This window comes from Salvelinus alpinus, chromosome 21 (assembly GCF_045679555.1).
Source record: "Salvelinus alpinus chromosome 21, SLU_Salpinus.1, whole genome shotgun sequence".
In the NCBI taxonomy this organism is placed as follows: Eukaryota; Metazoa; Chordata; class Actinopteri; order Salmoniformes; family Salmonidae; genus Salvelinus; species Salvelinus alpinus.
In genome coordinates, this window is record NC_092106.1 from 19,896,892 (window position 1) to 19,924,031 (window position 27,140).

Here is a 27,140-nt window from a genome sequence, read left to right on the forward strand (position 1 = left end):
GTGACAAATACAATTTGATTTGAGAAGTGTTGCACACCCCTATAGCCATATTAACCAAAGAATGATGTTATACAAAAAGTCTACATTTTCTAATTTCAGTAATACAGAGCACCTGTCCAAAATAAAATCACAGTTTATCATTTTGTGATCCTAGATGGGCACCTGTTCAAAAAAAAACGGCACACTGCGCTTTCCGTAGCCAGACGTTTTGGGGGTGGGAACCAACGCAAAGGCAAAGGGGTCAGGAGGAGGAGAAACCACGTGTTTTCCATGTCCAGCTTTGACTGTCCTTCCTATGTAGACTTGTTTTTGTAAGATCGTACCCTCTGCATGTAACTGGCTAGCCCGTTAGCTAAGAAGAAGCATTTCACAGATTAACATAGCAATTTTGAGCAACAGATTTCTGTTGCCACCTTTAAGCTAACTAGCTGCCACACTGACTGCCAAATAATGGTGAGCAAGACGGATGACATCCAGGCGTCAGTACCCAACTGTAATGTTAACACAGTTGATCTTGCAGAAGGAGAGACGCCAGACCACCAAGAGACCAAGGCACCAAACAAGGATCCTTGTGCGTGTGGTAAGTAACTAGCTAACGTTACGTAGTTATCAAACTTGCTAACTACCATGCAAAATGTTTAAGTTGTATCGTAATGCTAGCGGCGTCGGTTGCAAATTATGGAATTGTGCACATAGCTAGTAACTAATTACCGCGTTAGCAAGCTAGCTGCACACATGTAGAGTTAATTCAAAGTAGTCATCTCATCTGTCAATGAGTTGATTAGTCTGCTAGCTAACTAGCTGAAAATGCAGTAATGGGCCTCAGTATTCAAACCAGTTTTCTATACAACCAAGATGTGTCAATTCAACAATGACAGCTTGCTTGAGCTGCTGTACTTGCTAGCTAGTAGTTGTTGTGTTGGCTAAACTAACGTTAACATGTAGCTAAGTGGTTAGCTTAGGCTATATCAAGAATTTAGCTAACAATCAAATGACTATTAGAATTATTTAGATAAGCTGTTCGACTAACTCGTTTGCTCACTAGCTGTATGCCAAACAAAGACACAACCATTGTAACACACAACCAGCTAGCTAGCTTCGAAATAGTTAGCCAAGCTTGTGGTGATGCTGACTCGTTGTAGAAAAATGGCTGATATAAATGTGGTTATAGAGTAATATAAGTGTATCCACTATCTTAACAGTGTAGTGCGAGCACCTCACGTTCTGACGCACATGGGACCACAGCTGTTCTGTACCTGCATGAAAGAACGAATGGACTGAAGGTCACCTTCAGTGGAACTGCACATTTCAAGAAATAGAGGGGTTCTAATCGATGTGAAGTAATTTCACACGCCGTTTTCTATTAATATTAACGACTTTTTCCCAGTTAGTCCATCAAATGCATGCTATTTTTGTGACCTAGTAATATCGAAGTGACTAGATCACCAATGTCCCCGTTAGTTGGCATGATACCTTCCCGATCCCCCCTCCCGTTCAGAATCGGAGAGGTTGGCTGTTCCTCGACCGGGAAGCGGAAGCTGACCCTTTGAGAAAAGTCATGGTGCATGCACGGAGAGAGAAGGTTATTCTTGAGACATTCTGAGTCATATAGCCGGTAAGTGTCGTTTAAACAAACCGATTTTCATGGCTTGCCACCGATCGCTTGCGTCATATATAAAGTATTGATGATCGAGACAGTCACATGACGCACAACTGGTTTAGGTTTGGTGAATGTAAGGCCACTGTTGAAATTACACAACCTTATGCAGCCTTCACGACAATGCCACAGCTTTTGATGTCACATTTGACAGGACCTTGAGTTGCATGCATAGACGCCTGTGTTGCCACGACTATAACGTTACACACAATATAGTTAGTTCAGCTGTCACACTTTGGATTGGCCTCATTGTCACTGTTATTGCGCGACAACTGTACTTGCATCTGTACAGATTGTTTCATTGATTGTAGGGACTCATTGTGTCACAGCCAGTGACTGTAATGTGTAATAACATGTCATTTGTATCAGAATACAACTCTTAATTCCAGGTATTTGTAGGTTATGTTATGTTTCATCAATTATTTGCATTTGCAGCAAATTATTTTGAGACATAAACAAAACGTTTATGTACCAATCAGTATTTGTTGGAAGATGAGAAGCATCTTTTTAATGGCTAGCCTTCACCTAGACTAGAGCTTTGTATGTGCAGCACATGTACCATCATGCTTTCTTCTAGTGAATTTAAGTTCTTGTTTATGGACAAAGTGTTTGTCCATCATAGAGCTTTTGTATGTTGGCAACCTTTGTCAGCTATTGACAAGATTCATTCACAACTCCATAGGTATTAAGTAATCATTACCAACAAAATCATTATTGACCCCTAAACCACTTCCCTATTATTGGCACTTCAAGATACATCACCTCCTTGATTAGCTTTCTATTGCATTTCACCTCTCATTTAAGAGAAGCCTGCTGGACTAGACAAATGCCTTAGGCTGCATTTGAGCCTGTTGGTTAACTACCAAGACACTGAGCTGTGTATCCTGAAGTATTGACAGTGTTGTGACAGACAGCACATGGCAGACTGATGGGGTAGCATGGGTGAGAGAGGTGGAGGAGGTTGAGGGTAACAGGGGGTGAGGGGGTCTGTTGGTGATTGTAACCGAAGGAGCTTAAATGCTCCTCAAGGGTGAAGAGGTGACCTTTGTAGTCCTCAGGGCACTGTCCAGACTCTCCACACCCTCCCCTCTAGCCCCTTGTCATCTCTTGTAATGTTTTACTAACATCAGGCCTTCATAATCACAACCCAGAGAGGTATACTACAAGGTAGTATCAAATGAGTTAGCCAGCAAACTTTAATAAGCAACCTGAAATAACTGTTGATTTGCTTGTTCTTTAAAAAAAAATATATTAGACCATGTCCATTTCAAGCTTTTCTTTCTCAAAAATAAAAAGTTATTTCAGAATATTTAGGCAAGTTAACTCCTTGATCCTGCTTTGTAGTATACCCCGCAGGTCTGAGGTCTAAAACAACAACCCATTCTAAAACACATCAACATGCTTCAGACAGAGGAGTCATTTGACTGGTTATGAGACCTCCATGCAAAGATGTATGCATGACACTGCAGGAAAGCTTTTCCCTTCCTGCTCTATATCAATCTATCAAAAGAAGGTTGCCATCTTGTGGTGTAATAAATCTATCTATGTTAGACAAAAAAAAAGACCTTGCTCTGTGCCCCCCCCCCTCTGCCAAAATGTTGTCTGTTTGGTTTCTTTTTGCCCTGGTCTGTAGGCCCATCATGTCAAGGTCTGCCATGTCAAGGGGATGGAGAATTAATTCATCTGTAGTCGAAGCAAGAACAGCGCTCAGTCTGTGGTAAACCTTGAGCAAAGATATAACAGCTTACAACAGACAGGGCAGCATGGAGACTGGTGGCTAGCTCTCTGGATTAGTAGGCCTAGTGGTCTTTCACAATTTTGCTTGAATAAGGACGTTAGTAGTGATCAAGACATTCACACCTCGAGGAAATTGTGAAATGATTGTTGATCTCTTGTAGCCCACTTTCTATTATTTGCCTAATTGATGAAGTTTAGTTGGGCTAAATGTTTTGAGTAATGCAGAAGGTTGTGTAATATTGGACCCCATTCCCCACCCTTTCACCTCACCCCTAGTGCTCTGTTCTGTTGCTGTAGGGCCAAGTGGGTCTGTTTTGCAATTATTAGGCTACATGATTTTCATAGTGCTGTCTGGCACTTTGTACTCTTGGTTCTGACACTGTTGTAGTCTTGCCTTCTCAGTACAGATTGAATAGCATTGGCAGCAAGTATTCATACACACCATTATTTGAAGGCTCTTCCCCTACCTCTTCAATTCCACTTGAGAAACTTAAACTGTATACATTTTCATTAAATTGATGTGAGTCAAGTACCATGTTGAATTTTTGTGGGAGTTACAAAAATAGTCAAACTGAGCTGAAAAGTGAATCTTGAAGAAAGCAGAGGACCTTGAATGACCGAAGGGATTCCCGCTGTCTGTTTGTGAAAACTCTAAGAAAAATGCAATACCTTGGTCATTGATGGAGGGAGGAAAGAATTAATGGAGAGATGAAGAGTGACTTGGATCAGGCCAGAAATAGGACACCTAAGGAGAGAGACAGACTAACTGATGTAACTTATCAAATATGTCTGCTTCTACAACAGGGCAGGATGACCGGCCACTGAACCTGTTTCTAAAAACACAGTTGATCCCTTCACCTCTCTCCCTTCTGACCTACAGAAACATTATCCCTCACCTCTCTCCCTTCTGACCTACAGAAACATTATCCCTCACCTCCCTCCCTTCTGACCTACAGAAACATTATCCCTCACCTCCCTCCCTCCTGACCTACAGAAACATTATCCCTCACCTCCCTCCCTTCTGACCTAAAGAAACATTATCCCTCACCTCCCTCCCTTCTGACCTACAGAAACATTATCCCTTGGCTCCTATCATATGTTCAAGTCTATTTTCCTTGTTCTTTTTTAGTAGTCTGTCTTCTCTTGCAGCATGGACCAGTTGTTGGCCAAGGCTGTTGTGTTTGGTATTCAGAGCGTGGTGAGTCTTTCTTTCTCACTCTTTCATTCCCTCCGCCCTCTCTCTCGCTCTCCCTCTTACTCTAGATTCCCCCAACCACCCCCTCTACGTGGTAACCCTGACACTGCGTTACCCTTGACGTTGAACAAGGGCGCGCCGGTTGCAGTTGTCTAGGAGAGAAAACAGCCCCTCCACACTGCAGGCCCCCCTTGTTGTTATTTATGTATGTAGCCTTTCCTCTTGGCAACTCAACCCACACCTTTCAAAATAGTACAATATTTTGTGGCACTTTTTTATTGTTTTATTTTTTAGCTCTGGTAAATGGGAAACACCACTGCGACACAGAGGTGTTTCCACAGTTACAATGCCTTGTGCCAGTGAGGGCACTTCAGAGGTCAAGGAGGTTGCACTCCTTCTGGAAGTGAAGATGTATACACACACACACCGAGGGGAGAATTTGTGTGGATGGCTCTATTTTCCTTTCACACTTTCCAGCATAGTTCCTCGTCAGTGACTTTGCGAGTCTGGTGCCCAATGTGGAGAAGGCCAAAAGCACCAAGCAAACAAACCACTAACTTTTGTGTTCCGTACAAGAGTCTGATGGTTAAGAACTCCAGGTTGAGAGAAGCAGACCAAGGTAACCTGTATATCTCTGCCTCACATGGCAAAGGCTGGAGATCTTGTTTTCAGTGCTAATTGGATCCTATTCTCCTTGGATCCTATAAGTCGCCGATTTAGCACTGTAGACTATGACCTTTTAGGAGTAATCTAATCTGACAACACGCACTACTTTGTTTGCTATCTGTAGGCTTATATCCTTATTAATTCAGTTATGTGTCACTCTGCCATGGCAATGCCCTCTCTACCCATCTGTCCAATCAGATGACAAGCTATGTTGAATGTATCTCCTTCTGTTCAATCACAGGGCACAGTGCAAGCACAGTGGTGATGAATGGGGGCAGGGCCCACTATCATTCGGAGGAGGAGTCCAAGCAGGATGGGGGTGGTGACATGGACGGTGGGGAGGATTCTAACGAACAGGAAGTGATTGTGATTCAGGATACAGGTTTCACCGTGAAAATCCAGGCACCCGGGACGGAGCATTTTGACCTCCAGGTACAGTATATACTTAGACAGCCCAACAGCCGGTCCCAATTTGCCACTACCCCTTGACCCGCCTAATCCTTCAACGTCTGCTGATCTGTAAGGTGTAAGCAATATAGTGGATGGAAGCTCCACCAGCACACTGCTTATAACTATCCAGAAGCTTCAGATCTGCAAACATTGAAGGGTTAGGGCCAAGGTGGAGAGATGGGGACCAAATTGGGACTAGCTGTATGACCAAACTTTGTCAGTCTCTATTGCTATAAGATGTTAACCCCCGCCCGCTCCCCCAGGTTTCACCCCAGGAGATGGTGCAGGAGATCCACCAGGTGTTGATGGACCGTGAGGACACCTGTCATCGTACCTGTTTCTCCCTGCAGCTGGACGGCAACGTGCTGGATAACTTTGCTGAGCTCAAATCCATCGAGGGCCTGCAGGAGGGCTCCCTTCTCAAAGTAGTGGAAGGTAGGACTTGGTGATATGTTCTCAAGTCAGCCACTAGCCCCTACCCCTAGACTTTATTGATGTTAAAGCCTAAAAATTGTATAGGTTTAAGATCGAAGGCAGAATCTCCTCCTAGTCCCCTTTCTAGAGAGTCTACAGTCCAGGAGACAGTCTGTAGATTGCATCGATAATAATGTAATGACTGTCCTTTCTGTTTCCTCACCCCAGAGCCCTACACAGTGCGCGAGGCCCGTATCCATGTGCGTCATATCAGAGACCTGCTGAAAAGCCTGGACCCATCTGATGCCTACAATGGAGTGGACTGCAACTCTCTCTCCTTCCTCAGTGTCTTCACCGACGGGGACCTAGGAGGTGTGTGTGCGTGCACACGTGTTTGCGTACCCAATTGTTTATTTGCGTGTTTGGGTGGGTCTGTTCAGCGAGAATTGGGGTGAGAGAGATTTCAGGCAGTATTCTGAGGTATCCAGCCACCTTTATCCTACAAATGTGCATGTCTGTGTCCTAGGCAGCAGGCTATAAAAGTCTTTGGTCTGGCTGCATTAGTCTGACCTGTGACCTTATCTCATCTGCAGACAGTGGTAAGCGGAAGAAGAAGGGCAGTGATCTGGAGCAGATAGACTGTACCCCTCCAGAACACATCCTACCTGGCAGCAAAGAACGCCCCCTGGTGCCCCTCCAGCCACAGAACAAGGACTGGAAGGTAATAATGACGGTAATTACGATGATTTTAACACTTTTATCTAAAGAGACTTACAGTTCATAGTGACACATTTCACATTTGCTGTAAAATTAAAACCCACAACCCTGGTGTTTCCAGCAAGCTAATTATGATCATTCTAATGCCGTCTCATTTACATAGATTCATGTGTGTCTCTGTGACATTATCTGACAGTTCAAAAAATGTGTTACATTCTTCAAGGAGTTTGTCCATTTGTATTTTACTGGCTTCAGCTCCAACCTTTGATCTGCTTGTAGGAGCCATTTTTATATAGCTCACAATGATTTGCTAGCTAAGTGCCAGACTTACTCAAGCCTGCCACTAGTACACTTTTTTATTCTAGAATAAGTAAACGTGGTTGTAGAATAAAGGGTAAGATTAGTTAAAAGTGAAGTGTACACTCAACAAAACCAGCGTACATCAGCTGGCTGGCTCGTACTAGATCCTGTACATCCTTACCACCATAAAGTGCAGATGAAGTAATCAGTCTATGGCCCTTTTCCAATATCCACACTAGCACACCACAAGTCATAAGTCACATTCCAATGTCCATATCTGATTCCCCCTCTTGCTCTATAGCCCATGCAGTGCCTGAAGGTCCTGACTATGAGTGGCTGGAACCCCCCCCCTGGCAACAGGAAGATGCATGGTGATCTGATGTACCTGTATATGGTGACTGTTGAGGAGAGACACATCAGTATCACCGCCTCCACACGTGGCTTCTACCTCAACCAGTGAGTCCTGCTTTCCTTTTCTCCCGTTAGACTTACCGCATGCTGTTTTCACACTACTGCGCTGAGCCAAGCTGAGCTGGATTGTGTTGGCCTGATTACACATCCACCATTTGCTGGAACTGTACTGGAAAGTGTGAAAGGGAAAATATCAGAGCCAGCACAGTTTGGTTAGCTTTGGCAAGATTGTGTGAAAAAGTCAACTGGTCAAGGCTGAGAGTTGACCATAATGAGAGATGACCATGGTGTTGTTGTTCCAGGTCAACCACCTACACCTTCAACCCCAAGCCAGCCAACCCCAGCTTCCTGAGCCACTCGTTGGTTGAGCTGCTGAGCCAGATTAGCCCTGCCTTCAAAAAGAACTTCACTGTCCTGCAGAAGACAAGGTAAGTGGGCTACGCTAACCACAATGCACTGAGCTATTTATTAGTTCTGTGTAATGTGGTGAAAACAAACTAAGCAAACAAGTATTAGTCATTATCAGGAATGTATATATTTTTTTAAGAGCTAAAAATATTAGCCAGACAGTAGTTGTTTTTCTTGATAATTCAGGTAAGCCTTGTCTGAGAAATATTCCCGCTGTGATACGTGGTTAATTTGGTTTCTGATTGACTGCAGGGTCCAGCGGCATCCGTTTGAAAGGATAGCCACACCCTTCCAGGTGTACAGTTGGACCGCCCCCCAGGTGGACCACACCATGGACTGTGTCAGAGCTGAGGACGCTTACACCTCCCGTCTAGGCTACGAGGAACACATACCTGGACAGGTACACACACCATGCACCTCGCTCCTAGGCTACGAGGAACACATACCAGGACAGGTACACACACCATGCACCTCGCTCCTAGGCTACGAGGAACACATACCTGGACAGGTACACACACCATGCACCTCGCTCCTAGGCTACGAGGAACACATACCTGGACAGGTACACACACCATACACCTCGCACCTAGGCTACGAGGAACACATACCTGGACAGGTACACACACCATACACCTCCCGTCTAGGCTACGAGGAACACATACCTGGACAGGTACACACACCATGCACCTCGCTCCTAGGCTACGAGGAACACATACCTGGACAGATTCACACACCATGCACCTCGCTACGAGGAACACATACAAAAAAGTATTTAGTCAGCCACCAATTGTGCAAGTTCTCCCACTTAAAAAGATGAGAGAGGCCTGTAATTTTCATCATAGGTACACTTCAACTATGACATACAAAATGAGAAAAAAAATCCAGAAAATCACATTGTAGGATTTTTAATGAATTTATTTGCAAATTATGGTGGAAAATAAGTATTTGGTCACCTACAAACAAGCGCAAGATTTCTGGCTCTCACAGACCTGTAACTTCTTCTTTAAGAGGCTCCTCTGTCCTCCACTCGTTACCTGTATTAATGGCACCTGTTTGAACTTGTTATCAGTATAAAAGACACCTGTCCACAACCTCAAACAGTCACACTCCAAACTCCACTATGGCCAAGACCAAAGAGCTGTCAAAGGACACCAGAAACAAAATTGTAGACCTGCACCAGGCTGGGAAGACTGAATCTGCAATAGGTAAGCAGCTTGGTTTGAAGAAATCAACTGTGGGAGCAATTATTAGGAAATGGAAGACATACAAGACCACTGATAATCTCCCTCGATCTGGGGCTCCACGCAAGATCTCACCCCGTGGGGTCAAAATGATCACAAGAACGGTGAGCAAAAATCCCAGAACCACACGGGGGGACCTAGTGAATGACCTGCAGAGAGCTGGGACCAAAGTAACAAAGCCTACCATCAGTAACACACTACGCCGCCAGGGACTCAAATCCTGCAGTGCCAGACGTGTCCCCCTGCTTAAGCCAGTACATGTCCAGGCCCGTCTGAAGTTTGCTAGAGAGCATTTGGATGATCCAGAAGAAGATTGGGAGAATGTCATATGTTCAGATGAAACCAAAATATAACTTTTTGGTAAAAACTCAACTCGTCGTGTTTGGAGGACAAAGAATGCAGAGTTGCATCCAAAGAACACCATACCTACTGTGAAGCATGGGGGTGGAAACATCATGCTTTGGGGCTGTTTCTCTGCAAAGGGACCAGGACGACTGATCCGTGTAAAGGACAGAATGAATGGGGCCATGTATCGTGAGATTTTGAGTGAAAACCTCCTTCCATCAGCAAGGGCATTGAAGATGAAACGTGGCTGGGTCTTTCAGCATGACAATGATCCCAAACACACCGCCCGGGCAACGAAGGAGTGGCTTCTTAAGAAGCATTTCAAGGTCCTGGAGGGGCCTAGCCAGTCTCCAGATCTCAACCCCATAGAAAATCTTTGGAGGGAGTTGAAAGTCCATGTTGCCCAGCAACAGCCCCAAAACATCACTGCTCTAGAGGAGATCTGCATGGAGGAATGGGCCAAAATACCAGCAACAGTGTGTGAAAACCTTGTGAAGACTTACAGAAAACGTTTGACCTCTGTCATTGCCAACAAAGGGTATATAACAAAGTATTGAGATAAACTTTTGTTATTGACCAAATACTTATTTTCCACCATAATTTGCAAATAAATTCATTAAAAATCCTACAATGTGATTTTCTGGATTTTTTTTTCTCATTTTGTCTGTCATAGTTGTCAAAGTGTACCTATGATGAAAATTACAGGCCTCTCATCTTTTTAAGTGGGAGAACTTGCACAATTGGTGGCTGACTAAATACTTTTTTGCCCCACTGTACCTGGACAGGTACACACACCAAAAATAGTCTTTTTTAGAGTCAGTGTAACATGCGGTCTCTGTTATTTATTCAGACGCGAGACTGGAATGAGGAGTTGCAGACGACCAGAGAGCTGGCCCGGAAGAACCTGCCTGAACGCCTGCTGAGAGAGAGGGCCATCTTCAAGGTGAGCCAGCCTACAGCAGCAGTTGAAGCCCAAATCCTTTCCCCTCTTCTCTCCTGCACTCTTTCATGCTTATTTGCTTTCTCCAGTGAGCCTCGGTCATCGACTCTCTCTTGAAACACCCTCCTTTTATCCTACAGTCCGTTTCTCTGTTTACGTCTATATCCTGTAGTGTGCACAGACTACTTTTCTTTCCATCCTCTACATCCTTACGCATTCACTCTCTGACTCTCCTCCCCTCTCCCTCTCTCCAGGTCCACAGTGACTTTGCGGCTGCTGCCACTCGCGGTTCCATGGCGGTGATCGACGGCAACGTGATGGCCATCAATCCTGGTGAGGAGACGCGTATGCAGATGTTTATCTGGAACAACATCTTTTTCTCTCTGGGCTTCGACGTCCGCGACCACTACCGTGAGCTGGGCGGAGACGCTGCCGCGCACGCTGCACCCACCAATGACCTCAACGGTGTCCGGGCTTATGGGGCCGTAGACGTGGAGGGGCTGTACACCCTGGGGACAGTGGTGGTGGATTATCGTGGTTACCGTGTCACGGCCCAGTCGATCATCCCTGGCATTCTGGAGAGAGAGCAGGAGCAGAGCGTTATCTACGGGTCTATCGACTTTGGGAAGACAGTGGTGTCTCATGGGAAGTACCTGGAGCTTCTGGAGAGGACCAGTCGACCACTCAAGGTGAGGAAGAGGATATGACAATGCCAGTATCATGGTTTATATTTAAGTTTGCTAATTGTTTGGGATTAATGTTTTTGTTAATACAGAGTAAGCAAACTTCAATATCTTTTGTAGAACAGTTTTTGTTGTCACTGCACCGACCTACAGATGTTTAACGTATATTGACTGCCGTGCCTCTAACCTGCCATACTGTGGTTATCACATTCTCTCTGTCATAATGACTGACTCTCCCACCCCCAGGTCCAGAGACACAATGTGCTGAATGAGAAGGATGAGTCCGTGGAGCTGTGTTCCTCTGTTGAGTGTAAGGGCATAATTGGCAACGATGGACGCCACTACATCCTGGACCTTCTGAGGACTTTCCCCCCTGACCTGAACTTCCTGCCTGTGGAAGGGGAGGAGCTTTCCCCTGAGAGTGTGAGGCATGGTTTCCCCCGCCAGCACCGCCACCGTCTGGCCTGCCTCCGACAGGAGCTCATTGAGGCCTTCGTCGAGCACAGGTACTGTAGGGTGCCCTGGGTATGTCCCTCGAGGGTCATTTGATGTTCCCTTTAGTGTATGATTGTGTCTGCACATTTGAATGTTCACATAACTGAATGGATGTCCTACTCCCTCAGGGATAATAAAGATTCTGTAATCTACTCCTCAGATACCTCCTCTTCATGAAGATGGCAGCACTCCAGCTGATGCAGCAGAAAGCTAACAAGGAGAGCAAGATGGCTACCCTGACAGAGAATAGCAGCCCCGAGGCAGCCGTTCCAGCCCTACCCTCCACGGAGAACCCTGATGCTTCAGCCAAGTCCTCAGAAACTTCCACAGAAACCCTCACTGACGGCAAGTCAGACGCAGTCCAGATAGAGACCACCTCCACCTCTGATGCCCCTCAGCCAGCAGCAACAGAAGCCACCACCATAGGAGCAGCCCCCAAGGCAGAACAAACAACAGAAACGGACAGTCCCTCTGCTGCAGCAACAACCATTAATGCCTCCCAGGCAACCCCTACAGAGGATAATGTGGTTCCCACGGTGACCACCAATGGGCCATTGGTGCCCGTTGCCACAGCGATTCAGAATGGGGAGTGCGAGAGCCCTCTGGAGGGTAAGGCTGAGGATAGTATCCCGGGCTTAGCCCAGGCCAAAGAGCTGGCTGAGTCCTTAGCCGCGGAAGATGGATCCGGTATCGGTACGTCCAAACCATTGCAGGGTAGAGAAAGACTGGGGATATCCAGTCGGTGGAGAAATGCTTTTAAAGAAGAGGTCTGTTTATTTGCTCCATAGACTTGCATTTAGAACGGTGTGTGTGTGTGTGAGAGTTGTTAGCAGTTGACGTTATTCTTCAATAACACAGACCTCAAAACAAATCGGAGACAAAAATAGATTGATTTGAGAAGAATCATAGATGTTATGCTGGGAGGTAGATGTTCAGTCTCCCCTGTCCTTAGTTTTTCTCCACAGAACAAAGAAACAGGATGTCATTTATAACCCCCCCACCCTAGCCTGGGGTTGACCAATCAGAAGTCCTTGCAGTACAACTGGGCCAGTGGCCAAATAACAAGTATCCTGCTCCAGACTCAATGAACAGACCAATGAAAACGTGGCACATGTAGCTCTGAGTTCAGGACTGACATTCCACAGATTCTAAACAGCTGTTGAACTGAAAGCCAACTATTTCCATTGACGATTCCCTATTGACCATTAGTACTCTATTTAGTTTTTAGTACTCTCGTCCTCTCATCCTCTGCGTTGTGTATTTATCTTCAAAATATTATTTTACTCCCCCTTAGACCATTTTAAAGAGTGTATGTGTGGTTTTTCATCAGTATCTGAGAGCGTTTATCCATAGTATCGCTAAGAAGACTTCTTAATGCTGGTGTCTTAGTTGCATCTCTCCACCTGGCTAGGTGTCCCTGTCCTGTTCTTAGCCTCCTATGGGGTGAGCATGGACCCCAGTAAAATCACTAACAGTGTGAGATATAGCAATCCAATAACCACATATCTGTCAAGTTTATTTCTCATTTGCTGGTGTGACAATTAATCAAATGGTTTGAAGCTCCAGAAAGAAGGAAATAATCCCTGGTTGTATGTGATCATTGCATGTGTGTGGGATGGCAGGAGTTGGCCCCTGGCCCTACTGCCTGCTTGACAATAGCTCTAATGACAATGTGTTTTAGATGTTTTTTTAACTAAGATCTGCAACAGTGTGTTGGTGGGGATTTTCAACTTTTTCAATGCATGTAGGCATTGGACAAAAGATGATAGTGGTGCTTTTGGGGAACTTACCCCATATGATTTTGATTCGAGTTGCCCAGCTAACTTGTTATATTCATAAAACACCCCTCTCCTCCTCCCCTGATCTCACCAACCCCACCCTGACCTGTCTCCATCAAGACCCTAAAAGCCGTGAGGTTGTCCTCAACGCCTGCAAGGCCGTGGGTTCCATCAGCAACACCTCCTTCGACATCCGCTTCAACCCAGACATCTTTTCTCCAGGTAGGATGATGGTAAATGTAGTGCTTTTAGGAGAGGTTTTGTGTGGCAGCTGGCTCTGCTGTACAGTACTCATTTCCCCCCCATGTCTTTCCCCCAGGAGTGCGTTTCCCTGAGGACAGTGTGGATGACATTCAGAAACAGAAGCAGCTGTTGAAGGATGCTGCAGCCTTCCTGGTGTCCTGTCAGATCCCCTCTCTGGTAAGTTTCAGGGCAGCAACATAGTACCACGCACAAGCAGTCATTACCTTAACTATATTACAACCTATTTACTTACATCACTGTATCACTAGCCTTTGTGTCTTTCTAGCTATTTGTGGGTTGGTGTTTCCATGGTTATTTGTTCTTGTGTGTGTGTGGTAATTTATTTTACTTATGTGTGTCTTTTCCTCCAGGTGAAGGACTGTCTGGACCACAGTGCTCTGCCTATGGATGGAGCCACACTGACTGAGGCTCTGCACCAGAGGGGCATCAATGTGCGTTACCTAGGCAACGTGCTGGAGTTTGTGGACAAGACCCCAGCCAAGGCACAGCTGGAGCACTTCTATGTAAGCCTAAACCCCTGACCTCCATACGCTCTTGAGGACTGACTAAGGAGAAATATAATGAAGGGCAATGATAGCATTATTAGCATAATGATAACCTTCTAGACTGTTCTGTTTTACTGCATACATATTGCAGGACAGGGTGCAGGACAATGCATAAAGATGAATCTGCATTAAGCTTGTTTTGTTTTTTTCTGACGGATTTGTATCTCTTCTGTTCTGAAGAGAATAGGTATCAGCGAGTTGATCACCAGATGTGCGAAACATATCTTCAAGACATACCTCCAGGTGATTGCTATTTTTAAGAAATGATTGTTAAATAATTATGATGTACTTAGGATGACACAGATCTTTGTACTTTTGCACCACGAAAATGAGTATCCCTACTTGCTTATCATAGAAGGTATTTATTTGTCTCCCTAAGAAATTGATTAAATATGAGAACAATAGACTATGTACTCCATCTCCCAGGGTGTGGAGTTGTCGGCCCTCTCAGCCGCTGTCAGCCACTTCCTCAACTGCTTCCTGTCCTCCTTCCCTGATGCCGTGGCACACCTGCCTGCCGACGAGCTCGTGTCGCGCCGCAAGAACCGTAAACGCCGTAACCGAGTCCCGGGGGGAGGGGACAACACGGCGTGGGCCAGCCTGACACCCAGCGAGCTGTGGAAGAACATAGTCTCTGAGGCCCAGAGCTACTACAACTTCACCCTGCACTGGTGGGTGGGAATTAGGATTGATGTTTGCACAATAGTAGGCTTGACGTTAGCACACTATTCTGGCAGCTACCATGTCGGCCTGCACTGGTGAGTGTGCTTGGGTTAAAGTTGGCGTAGGTTTTCCTAAAAACATGCATCTTTCTACAGCGAGAATGCTGACCAGGTAGTGGAGAAATACGCCCTTCAGAAGATCACCCTGCTCAGAGAAATCTCCATCAAAGCTGGCATCCAGGTAACTCCCATCAATCCCTATTTAGACTAGGTGCGATTTTCAACATATTGTATACATTTATTAAATACCTTCAGATCTACAGAAATGCCTAGGGAGTAGGTGCCAGGGGTCAAATTGTAATTCAGAATGTGTATTTTAATGATGTCATGTTTTTAACCCCCTCCCTCCTAACAATCTTCCTGTGTCTCCTGCCTCCCTGCGTTTTCTAGATCCTGATAAAGGAGTATAACTTTGACAGTCGCCACAAGCCTGCCTTCACAGAGGAGGACATCCTTAACATCTTCCCTGTGGTGAAGCACGTCAACCCCAAGGCCTCCGATGCCTTCCACTTCTTCCAGAGTGGACAGGCCAAGGTCCAGCAAGGTGAGGCTAGCATGAGGCTACTAGACCTCAATCAGCATGGCCCGGAACGGCATGGATGCTCCTAGTGCTTGAGACATACAGTACTACTCACACTAATAATGCAGCATACACGCGGACAAGCCAAGGTCCAGCAAGGTGAGGTGGATACCAGTCCTGCTGGGCAGGATCAGAATGGGTCCTCCTAGGGCTGTGGCGGTCACGTCATTTCGTCAGCTGGTGATTTGTCAAGCAAATAACTGTCGGTCTCACGGTAATTGACTGTTAATTTACATAAACACATTTAGCATCTCCTGGCTTCCACACATAGCCTACAAGCCATTATTTATTTTAGACAGGTCTAAAGAAGCATCATATGAAGAAAATGTAGTCTATTTCAGAAGATGTTAGGTCCTGATGTGGCTATGCCAAATGGCTGTGGGCTACACTAGTTTATTTAGCAGACAAGATTTGCTTATAAGTCCGTGGCATTATTTTATAGTATGAAGAATATAATTGAACATAGCTGAATAAAACATAAATATTTTCTCCAAATGATTTGAGGGAGTGTGCACATGCGCTATTGTGTTGGGCAGTTAACAAAGAAATAGGTACTCCTATATGCTTTATTTAGAGTTATTAATGTAACTTTAGTTCTACAAACGTTGGGCTATATGTTTAGATGTTTAATACATTGTAAGGCTGCATGATGAGACTAATGATGATTTGAAAAAAGTAGCTTGAAAGGCATGAGCTCTGCTTTTGCACAGGCTTTACTCTCAATAGTCTCTCATTCACAGTTTGACAAGCACTTGGTAATGCCTCGAATTTCATGTCGACATCCCCTTTGTAGCCGTAATGCACTCTAAAACAATCCATGCATTTTGCGGCCCGTAGTGCTGCGTTGTTCCCTACTCTCCGAGTGTGCTGTGCAATCCGAAGCGCCTCTCCATCACATGATCGGGTCTTTCTCACAGGCTCTAAGTTAAGACCGACACATCGGGGATGCAACTGCGTTCGTCCTTATCTAATTCCGAGGTGCATATTGAAGATATTGGAAGAACTGTCCACATTTACTTTACATTTAATTTTAGTTATTTGGCCAATTTAGTTGTGATACAAACCTTATTAAAATTGTAGGCCTATGTTTTAGGCAAATTTTAGGCCTATGGTTTAGGTGTGCGACTGATTTGAAATTTGCAAAAAAAGGCATTGTTTCTTATGCTGGGCATCATTCACAAGTGATAGGCTAATATTGTCACCCATCAGACTTTTTTTGATTTAATATTGTCTTTACATATACTAAATAATATGTGTGAAATTTGTTTTGATTTAGAATGGACCATTATCGGGGGCCTCCCAAGTGGCGCAGTGGTCTAAGGCTGTGCCACTAGAGATTCTGGGTTCGAGTCCAGGCTCTGTTGCAGCCGGCTGCGACCGGGAGACCCATGGGGCGGCACACAATTGGCCCAGCGTCGTCCGGATTAGGGGGGGGTTGGCCGGCAGGGATGTCCTTGTCCCATCGTGCGCACTAGCGACTCCTGTGGCGGGCCGGGCGCAGTGCACGCTGACATGGTTGCCAGGTGTACGGTGTTTCCTCCGACACATTGGTGTGGCTGGCTTCAAGGTTAAGTGGGCATTGTGTCAAGAAGCATTCGACCTTCGCGGCTCTCGACCTTCGCCTCTCCCGGGTCCGTACGGGATTTGCAGTGACAAGACTGTAACTACCTATTGGATACCATAAAATTGGGGAGAAAAAAAGAAAAGAAAAAAAAGAATGGACTATTATCATAAACCTGTCTCTAATCAGGGGCAGCAGGAAATAATACATGTAATCTATGCACTTAAATAGCGAATGTAGGACGCTTTACCTGTGGTTCATTTTCATGCCAGCCAGGTAGGCTGTACTCCTGTTGTAAAGATAAGCAATGTGCTTAATATTAGGAAAGTTGAGAAATAAATATAGTAGGCCTAGCCTTTTCGAAAGCTGAGGGGATCCTCCTCTTTTTATTAGCAGCCATCACTCTGTTTTCTCACTCAATTTCATAGCCTATAGAAATGTTGCCAACATGAGCTCATGGGCTCTCATGAAGTGTTTGGTTAGATTTTTGAATACATTAGCATTGATGGTAGAGTGATTAGGGGACAATAGAGTGCTGAATACCAGGCAGTTAGCATGTTTGGTAGGCTACTAATGACCAGCAGCAGCATCAGAGCTTGGAGAAGCCTAATTATCGTGACTAAATGGTCATGTGGAATTTGACTGCCGTCATGACTCGTGACCGCCGGTGTGACGGTAATACGGTCACCGCAACAGCCCTAGGTCCTCCTAGTGCTAAACAGATATGCACATGAAGCTCTACTCACACATGCAACACACACACGAAGGCTGAGAAATGTTTCCTTCCTCCCCATACAAACCATGCAGAAGCCTTACTACATTCATTCAACAATGCAACTTACCTTAGTGTCCTCTCTGAACCCGTTCACATTACTTTCTTTTGCGTTGTACAACAATTGTGGAAGCCTGGGTTTTTAACAAGGTCTCTGTCTGCAGGTTACCTTAAGGAGGGCTGTGAGTTGATCAACGAGGCTTTGAACCTGTTCAACAACGTGTACGGGGCCATGCACGTGGAGATCTGTGCCTGCCTGCGTCTGCTGGCTCGCCTTAACTACATCATGGGAGACCACCATGAGGTGTGCTGCTCTAGGCATGATACACACACTTATATTCCTCTCACACATGAAAACAAATGTCCACAGCAATTCCAGTGATAGTCCTGACTTTCGTCTTCTCTGTCCATAGGCTCTCAGTAACCAACAGAAGGCTGTCTTGATGAGTGAGAGGGTGCTGGGCGTCGAGCACCCCAACACTATCCAGGAATATGTATGTATCCATGAAAATGACAATTTTTCGAAAATAGTTTGTTTCGTCATTAAAAAAAATCTCGGTCCATGTTAGCTGTTTTTAAGTGCCTCTGGTTGCTTTCTCTCCCCAGATGCACTTGGCTCTGTACTGCTTTGCCAACGGTCAGCTGTCCACTGCCCTGAAGCTGCTGTATCGTGCCCGCTACCTCATGCTGATGGTGTGTGGGGAGGACCACCCTGAGATGGCGCTGCTAGACGTGAGTGGACCACAGTATTTAATTTATTTTATTTTGATTGAAACCATCCTGTAAGTGGACGTGTCACCACGTTAACTCTGAAGTTATGTACCAATTTTGTGGAAGCCTTTGAGGTGTGTTTGTGTGTGACCTTTATCAAATCAGTTCTCCTTACACCTGTCCTCCCTGTGGTCCCGGGTCTCCTCCTATAGAGTAACATTGGCCTGGTGCTGCATGGAGTAATGGAGTACGACCTGTCTCTGAGGTTCCTGGAGAACGCCTTGGCCATCAACTCCAAATACCACGGACCCCGCTCCCTCAAAGTAGCCCTCAGGTAAGGACAAGGGAGAGTTATTCCTTGAGTGACTGAACATAATTTTCAGTATATTAACTGATTTCCTGTTCTAAATTCTAGTTTGTGTTTATCTTCAGTTGATTTAATGCAATTATTATAATTTTTTATTAATCTGCAGTCATCATCTGGTTGCGAGGGTTTACGAGAGCAAGGCGGAGTTCCGCTCTGCGCTCCAGCACGAAAAGGAGGGCTACACCATCTACAAAAACCAGGTAAGAAATACAGCTACAGTACACAAAGCCTCCCGAGGGGCGCTGCGGTCTAAGGCACTGCATCGCAGTGTTTGAGGTGTCACTACTGTTCCGGGTTTGATCTCAGGCTGTGTCACAACTGGCCGTGACCGGTAGACCCATGAGGCGGCACACAATTGGGCCAGTGTCGTCCGGGTTAGGGGAGGGTTTGGCCGGCCAGGATTTCCTTGTCCCATCGCGCTCTAGCGACTCATTGTGGCGGGCCTGCAAGCTGACTTTGGTCGCCAGGAACGGTGTTTCCTCCGACACATTGGTGCGACTGGCTTCCGGGTTAAATGAGCAGTGTGTCAAGAAGCAGGGTCGTGTTTCGGCTTGGCAGGGTCGTGTTTCGGAGGATGCATGGCTCTCGACCTTCGCCTCTGCCGAGTCCGTAGGGGAGTTGCAGCGATGGGACAAGACTGTGTAATTACCAATTGGATATCACGAAAAAGCGGTAAAAAGTACCAAAAAAATTACAAAAAAGTGGAATATGTGCTAGATTACCAACAACTGATATTAGTTGAGAGGTCTCAATCTATTTTTAAGCTTTCTTTCTCACTTTCTTCCCCTATGTCCCCTCTCAGGTGGGAGAGGCCCACGAGAAGACTAAAGAGAGCTCAGAGTACCTGAAGTACCTCACACAGCAGGCTGTGGCTTTGCAGAGAACCATGAACGAGATCTACAAGAACGGCTCCAACGCCAGCATCATGCCACTCAAGGCACGTGGCTTAGGGTGTAGCTATGGTTTCATATTGGTTTTTATCCCGAAGACAAAATCAAAGGGCCTTGTATTGTACCCAGATGATAGCGTAGTCTACAGACCAATGTTCCCTCTAAACTGCGCGCACAGTAGCCCGAAACTGCCACCCAAAAATATCAGCCCACAGAGAGAAGAATGAGATTGAAGTTCACTCAACTTTCTAGAGTGGTCACCAACCGGGCGATCGACTGGTTAATCTCGAAGGCATTCCTACTCGATTGCCAAATATTTCTGTAAAAAACCCAACGATAAATCCTTATGTTCCTATTTTATTTTTTGTCTCGGGCTGTTGGCGGTAGGTGCACCCGATTCAGCTGACCTGCGTGTAAGATGGCAACAGTAAGCGAACTGTTGCCATTTTTAACCATTTCCTGTGTCTGAAGGTACAAACTGATTTCTGGCCAATTGGATGGCTCAGATACTGTCTGCAGTAATATAGCAGGCATAAAACAAAGCTACAGCGAAGTTGATACTGTGAGATTTCAAAACGTTTTAAAACCATGACTAGAGAGAGACTCAATGAATACAGAAAAGAGCTGCTGTTTTTATGAGTGAGGGTAAGTTCTTACTCAGCACTGTCAACACTTTTATACGCCATAAAATGCGCCTTCTTCCCATTTCCACTCAGCGCTACAAAAAGCAGTGCAGCAGTAATGAATGAGTAGGAAAGTGTATCTATAGGCTTGCGTTGTTATTATTAGCGGCTTGGGTCTTTTAATATCGAGGAATATTTCACTTTCTCTGTTCATAGGAGAAACAACATGAATTTGTGCATGAGGCAGAACTAATGCGGCGCGACTCGAGTTTCACCATCAGCTGGAAGACAGTGTCCCTTTTTGGTCAGTGTCAGTGGAGGAAAGGGAGAGTGAAGGGATGTTGAGGGGGACCCTCATTCTCCTCTCTTCCCTCCGCTGAGACTGACCATCAGATGCAAGCACCATCAGCCCAGTAAAATAAAAATGATTTAAATGTATGCTCACTCAGCGGTGCCTCACAAGTAATACAGCAATGGATCTATTACCGGTGTGATCATATAGCCTACCTCAAATGTTGAAATATAATTTATAAAAATGGCCTGAACAACAATGCATTGGCAGGGCAATTCAAGCAAAGCCAATATGCGGTGATAATATATTGGGTTTATAGCTTACTGCACAAACCTCATTGTTTCGGTACTGTTTTTAATTGGTTTATGTTGCATAGGCTTACGTTTTTTAAGACATGTTAAAAACAATTCTGAGCAGTAGATCTTGGCTTGCATTATGACTCAGAAAGTGATCTTGACTCAGAAAAGGTTGGTGACCAATGTTCTAGAGTTTCCCCGTTAACACTATCAACGTTTCCCTTTACTGTGGCAATTGTGATCGAATAAACACAATATTAGCCAATTTCAATGCAACATACTGAAACAAAACAAACTATGCAAGAGATTGTTGTAGGCAGAATGTATCGGAGTATGATTCCATTTCATTGACACACTACTCAGCCCGTACTCTACACAGACCCGTGCGGCATAATCAATCAGACCATTGCCATATATGGATCTGTGCCACTTACTTTGCACTGGACTGTATTTACAGCATGAGTGGTTGTGAGTAGATGCGCTTGTTTTGTGATCAAAGCGAGAGCTGCATTTTTTTCATGTCCTCTTCTTGTTAGTGAGTTATTAGCCCAGTTATAGATGATTTATAGTCAGCAATAGGGGAATCATTGCTTCCTACAAGAGCACAAAACGTGTACATTTCTAGACCTCTTTGAAAAGCAAGTCAGGTAAATAGCTTATTTTTTTGTCTTAAAGGGGCAGTGTTGTATTTTGAGGCAGGCTTGAATAAACTAAGTAGCCAATAGACAGAGGGTAGCATAGTTTGTCTGATTCTCTGTAATAATGGCATGGCAATAATAATACATTTTTATTCTATAAAGTGGTTTCTTGGGTCAAACAACACAACAACCATTTTCAGTCACCTCCTTGTCTGAAGGGCAAGTGGATAAACAGGGTAATGTCAAGCCCTGCATGTTTATTTCAAAAGGCTCATGGACTGTAGGCCTACATTGAACACCACACATTGGCTTCTACTGTAGGCAGAAGGATAGAACAGCTATTTCCATGTTAAAATGTTATGGAATGCATTTTCTCCGTTGTTTTTGATGGTAGGCCACTCTGGTAGGCCTACATTATGATCAAATAGCCACAGTAGCCTACATGGCTACTGTTAAAACTGTAACTTAAAGTGGGTACAGCCTCAGTGTTCACAGTAAACGCGTGCTGAAAGTTGCACAGAATGTTCACAACGTTCAAGTTTGCTCAGTGCCTAAAATAATTTGAGGGACCATTGCTACAGACACAAGTATCTTTTCAAATGTATTGTTGGTGTTAGTTTCATAGAATAGTGTGTGATTTTGTTGTTTTCTGACACTTTTTCCAGTTCACAGCACCCAGTATGGCCAGTGTTCTGGAACAGCTCAATATTATCAACGGCATCATCTTTATACCACTCAGGTAAAGTGAAGTAGTACATTTGTTTTCTTTTTTTGACAGTTTTAATTGAAAATGGAAATGTGCCAGGACCCAGTACTGACCCCTGTGGAATTCCATCCACTCTTAAAAAATATAAATGTCTGGGCTCAACATTAACCCCTGTGGTATCCCATCCCATTCCCTCTGCAGCCAAAAGGACTTGGAGAACCTGAAGGCGGAGGTTCAGCGGCGGCAGCAGCTTCAGGAGTCAGGAAAAAGCTTGGAGGATCTCACTGTGGATGGTCCACTAGAGCTGGAGGACAAAATGCCCATGGATGTTAATGTTGATTAATGTCAAACCCTACACACCACACTACTTTCTACAAGGAAACAGATGTGATGCAACAGCCATCTCCTTGAATGAGCATGTGGACCTGAGAACTGAGCTGTCTAAAAATTAACAATGAAAACAAGAAGGGTGAAGGGTTGTTAGGGGCAGTCAAAGAGAAACATCTATGTATACAGTAGGTAGAGTGTTTTATAAGAGGAGCTTCAAGGAGTAACAGAGCAAGAGTTACAGTATATACAGGGGTAGGAGAATTTAATAAAAAAGAGAATATAGAATCCATGTTCAATCTGAAAGCCCGTAGCCTTGAGCTTTGGTAAAGAAACAGAAGGAGTAAGTGTGTGTGTGGCTGTGTGTGAAAGCGACCAAGGACGACCATGACATTGTATTACCAGAGCCTTATCCACTGTTCATCCCACTCCACGTCAACCAACTGTTCCCTTTACCCTCTTCAACTTTTAGCCGAAGGACCACGGTTTACCCCTGCAACAACTCCAATACTCCTAAGAGAGCCACCGAGGCGACTAGGGCTTCTGGTTTCACCATGGCCCCAAGTTGCCTCGAAATAACAACTGACACCCTGTCCCAAAACTCAGGGGATAATTATTATATTTTTTTTTACTGTGAACTAGATCAGACTAAGAAACAGTAATTAAAATTAACAGCGAATTCTGTTGGGCTACAGATTGGAAGTTCTCTTCTCGTGTGTTTAGTATTGTTAAACCTCACCTCCAGGCATCCATTTACTCGCTAGTGTTCCATACGGTCAGTCAAACTATTTGTATTTCTATTTATCCCAGGTGGGTGGCTGTTGTGTCCTTTGGTTCTATCACAGCAATGAAACAGTGTGCTCTCAACCAATCTTTTAGAGTGATTTGTTACACCTTTTTTCTGTAAAAATGTATCTTTTTGTAAAATCAAAATGAAAGGGGGAGAAGAGATTTTTAGGTCTGTCAATTATCCATTATTTGAAAGATAGAATCATTGATTTCTGCAACAGCTAAGAGCTTTGAAGCACGAGGCTAAACTCACCCACTGTTTTGGTTCCGTACCTACCACACACTAACAGCGTGACACGAACCTATGCACATGCGCTGATACTGTGTTGGCGCGAAGTCTTGGATCTCGCTTATCGCATTATCTGCGGTGCTGCTCGTGGCAACGTCATTTCACTGAGTCTACCTTTAAGCCATATCTGTTTTTATAGAAAATATGAGTGGAAATATGTATAAATAAATCTGTCTTGGTGGTTTAGACAGGTACTTGATCAATGTTTATGGAAATGCAGATATGAAACGTCCAACTATGGCTTGAGCAGTAGACTCTATTGGTCTCTTATCTTAGATGTGTCCAGTCTTCTATTTTTCCACTTTTAAAGAATATGTGCATGTATGTTTGTGTAGTCTGAGAGAAGGAATCAGATATGTCCATGGTTTGCAACACTTCTGCTACTTCATAGTGTAATGGCTAGGTTGGGTAAGACACGACCTTCCAAATGTTTTATTTTTTATACACAAAGGCTGTGTTGACACAGGAAGGCCAATTCAAGGTATTTTGTCCAATTATTTGGTGGCTCCCGAGTGGCGCAGCGGTCAAAGGCACTGCATCTCCTGGTTCGAATCCAGGCTGCTTCACATCCGACAGTGATTGGGAGTCCCAAAGGGCGGTGCACAATTGGCCCAGCGTTGGCCGGGGCATTGTAAATAAGAATTTGTTCTTAACTGACTTGCCTAGTTAAATATAGGTTAAATTTAAATTGACAAAAGATCTGATTGGTCAAAAGATCAATTAGTGGCAAAAAGATAAGAATTGGCTGCCTGTGTAAACGCAGCCATCGTAAAATCATGGGACGGCTAATATAAACTTTTATTCTCATGTAACATTCTTGGCCAGCGATGTTGTAAATCTGCTCATATGAAGTGATTATGTGAGAAACTTCACCCTATCATTTGATAGAATAGACAGACTAAACACAGCACCACCAAAAGTGGGTTGAGTAAGGCTGCTTCAATATACCAAAAAGGACTGATAGAGGTGTGTGTGCGCTTGTGTACATGCAATGTGTTCGACCCTCCTTTGCAAATTTCTTTCTAAAAATTGTTGCGCTGTCTAAATGTATGTGACTAAAGCAATATAGAAGATGCTGGAACTAATTATTTTGAAGTGCTGCACTTGTGTTGCTGCAAGACAAACAGCTGTCATTGTAAGTAAAAGGGTGTCACCAAGAGAGAGGGGAAAAAACACGAATTTCTTGATTATTATGCTCCTGAAAAAAATTGTGGAACAATAATAGAACTTGGTATGTGATTTGTGCCTAATTTATGCTTTGAAATGAAACCAGGGTGTTATTGGTTTTTTGTCAGCCCTTCAAAGCTTTTTTAAAATTTGATTTTTATTTTATTTTGGTTTCTTTTCATTTGTACTTATGTATGTCATAGGGACATCACTGGTTTCCTTTTTGAAGTGTATCTGCATTTCCTTCCTCCCCTCAGGTTCAACTTCCTCCTTTATGAATGTCAGTCCTGTCTTGCAGTACCCTTAGTGGCCATGGGGCGGTGCACTAGAGAGTACTTCCTTTGGAACCATCAGAAACAAATGAAAAGGCTTTATTAATGTGAAAAATGTTTTTGTCCCATAAGGATGTTCAGAAGCATATGTCCAGGCTAGTGTGTAACTATTTCATATGTTTCTCATTCGATTGACTTTGAGGGAAGCAAAATAAACAAGTATTTGATGGAATTGATGATGACGTGAACCTGAAAAATTGCAAAGGCTGCTACTTGATGAACATTGGTGAACTTGTTGAAACCCTTAAGTCTATTGTTTGAGACTTAGACATTTCTGATAGAATAAACTCGTTGAGAGTGATCAAAAATGCTTTTGTCTGCCTAGAGATCTATTTTTTTCCATGGATCATCAAATCATGGTGCTTCTATTCTATTTCATCACCAAGGCACTAATTCTTGTTGTTAAGCTGTAATTATGTTCTAATTGTGTAGTAATATACCTCTTGATACATTCAAGTAATTGCATGATAAAATGATTTGACTGTTCTTTAGATTAATTCAGTAGGGAGTGACAGACCTCTGGTTTATTTTATCAAAGCAAAGACCATGTATAATTTTGTCAATTTAACATTTTCAATTTCCAGATCATTCATATTACATATTGCTTCATCTTATGTAAACCCCTTGGTTTGTATGGATGGATGTCTTTAAATTCTGAATGTCTCCAAATGTAGATTACAAAACAAAACCTGAATGTTGAGTGAAATGTTTATGCAAAATTACATTTTGGGAGTTTATAAGGCCATAAGGCATTGGAGAAGTCACCTGAACATTCAAAGCTCTTCAAATCACTCCCAGCACTTCATCAATGTCAAACATAGGAGACTGTTATTATGTACATTTACACACATGCATTTTGTGTTCTACCCAATTTTAATTAAAAATGTGTATTTGTCGAGATGACACATCTATTTACCTAAACGTCACACAAGAAGCCACCAATAGATCGGTCTATTTACTACTTTAAAAAAATAGAAGGCCCTGACCAAGATTTCATAGTTCAACAGAGCTGGGTTGTCTGCACTCTTGTCTAGTGGGGAGAAAAAGAGGTCCTATGGGGCAAAGACAGTACAAATCTGGTCTCTATCACCTCAGTGTAGATGGATGTCTAATGCGCACTGATCAGCTTGCATTGTCTCTGTGTGGCACTCAAAATGAGGGTTTGTTCTTCTGTTTTCTCTTTTCTTGAACTGATGAGATTTTTTCTGCACATTCTAGTGTTAAAGTCTGCTTAACTTGCTGTGTGGTACCTATCTGTTGCTCTTTACAAAATAACAATCTAATTATTTTTGGTCAGAGTATGCTTTTGTATCAAAATTAATAAAGAAAACTAGCAAATAACACTTGGCTTGGATTTTTATTAACTACTTATTTACATATAAGATTGAGAGGATGTTATCTGCTCTAATCAAACTTTGATTAAATGTATGAAATTATTCCAAGCTATCCAGCTTGTTGGACATGCAATTAGATGCAATGATATTATCATGCATTTCAAGTGTAAAGACTGGATGTTTATTTTTGGTATCCTACTAGTGGACCTGTCACACAAATGTTGCAGTACATAGTTCTATGAATTATGTCCCGTCATCAATAGAGATCAAGTTCTGATAACATTCTGGAATCTGAATATCCACTGTAAACATGCGTCAATGACACCATCGGCAGAGGCTGGGTAAAGATGTGTAGTCAAAAATAATGAATGTTTATAGCTACTTGTTAAGTAACATTAGAGTAGGTTATCAGTGGGTGTTTGCAATAATCTATTTTTTTAAAGTAGGGCTGTGATCAAGGGCGTGCGCGCGCGTCGCTGTCAGTTTGTAAACGCAAGC

The 27,140-nt window shown here is 43.9% G+C and overlaps 1 protein-coding gene across 6 annotated transcripts; it reads left to right on the plus strand.

Moving 5' to 3' along the window:
• Positions 1-267: 267 nt before the first annotated feature.
• Positions 268-25,618, plus strand: LOC139547986 (clustered mitochondria protein homolog). 6 transcript variants are annotated; one of them, XM_071357245.1, is made up of 27 exons: positions 268-580; positions 5,497-5,687; positions 5,969-6,140; positions 6,348-6,491; positions 6,713-6,840; positions 7,438-7,592; positions 7,850-7,975; positions 8,208-8,355; positions 10,392-10,484; positions 10,736-11,170; positions 11,411-11,670; positions 11,820-12,352; positions 13,558-13,659; positions 13,757-13,857; positions 14,052-14,204; positions 14,427-14,489; positions 14,652-14,917; positions 15,065-15,149; positions 15,359-15,512; positions 18,046-18,185; positions 18,295-18,375; positions 18,488-18,613; positions 18,805-18,926; positions 19,066-19,159; positions 19,762-19,896; positions 22,364-22,437; positions 22,606-25,618. In XM_071357245.1, exons 1-27 carry the CDS (start codon positions 451-453, stop codon positions 22,745-22,747), a joined length of 4,353 nt encoding a protein of 1,450 aa, XP_071213346.1. In that variant the 5' UTR covers positions 268-450; the 3' UTR covers positions 22,748-25,618. The 6 variants fall into 6 exon arrangements, with proteins under 6 accessions (XP_071213346.1, XP_071213345.1, XP_071213347.1 ...); XM_071357244.1 differs by having other exon boundaries at positions 269-580; positions 6,713-6,852; XM_071357246.1 differs by having other exon boundaries at positions 269-580; positions 6,713-6,852; positions 14,673-14,917.
• The last annotated feature ends 1,522 nt before the right edge of the window (positions 25,619-27,140 follow it).

Excerpts from the sequence above, each read along its gene's own strand:
- LOC139547986 (XM_071357244.1), top strand. The coding sequence starts at position 451 with ATGGTGAGCAAGACGGATGACATCCAGGCGTCAGTACCCAACTGTAAT. Across the intron at positions 581-5,496 it reads CAAGGATCCTTGTGCGTGTG|GGCACAGTGCAAGCACAGTG; the intron begins GTAAGTAACTAG and ends GTTCAATCACAG. Across the intron at positions 22,438-22,605 it reads ATCATCTTTATACCACTCAG|CCAAAAGGACTTGGAGAACC; the intron begins GTAAAGTGAAGT and ends TTCCCTCTGCAG.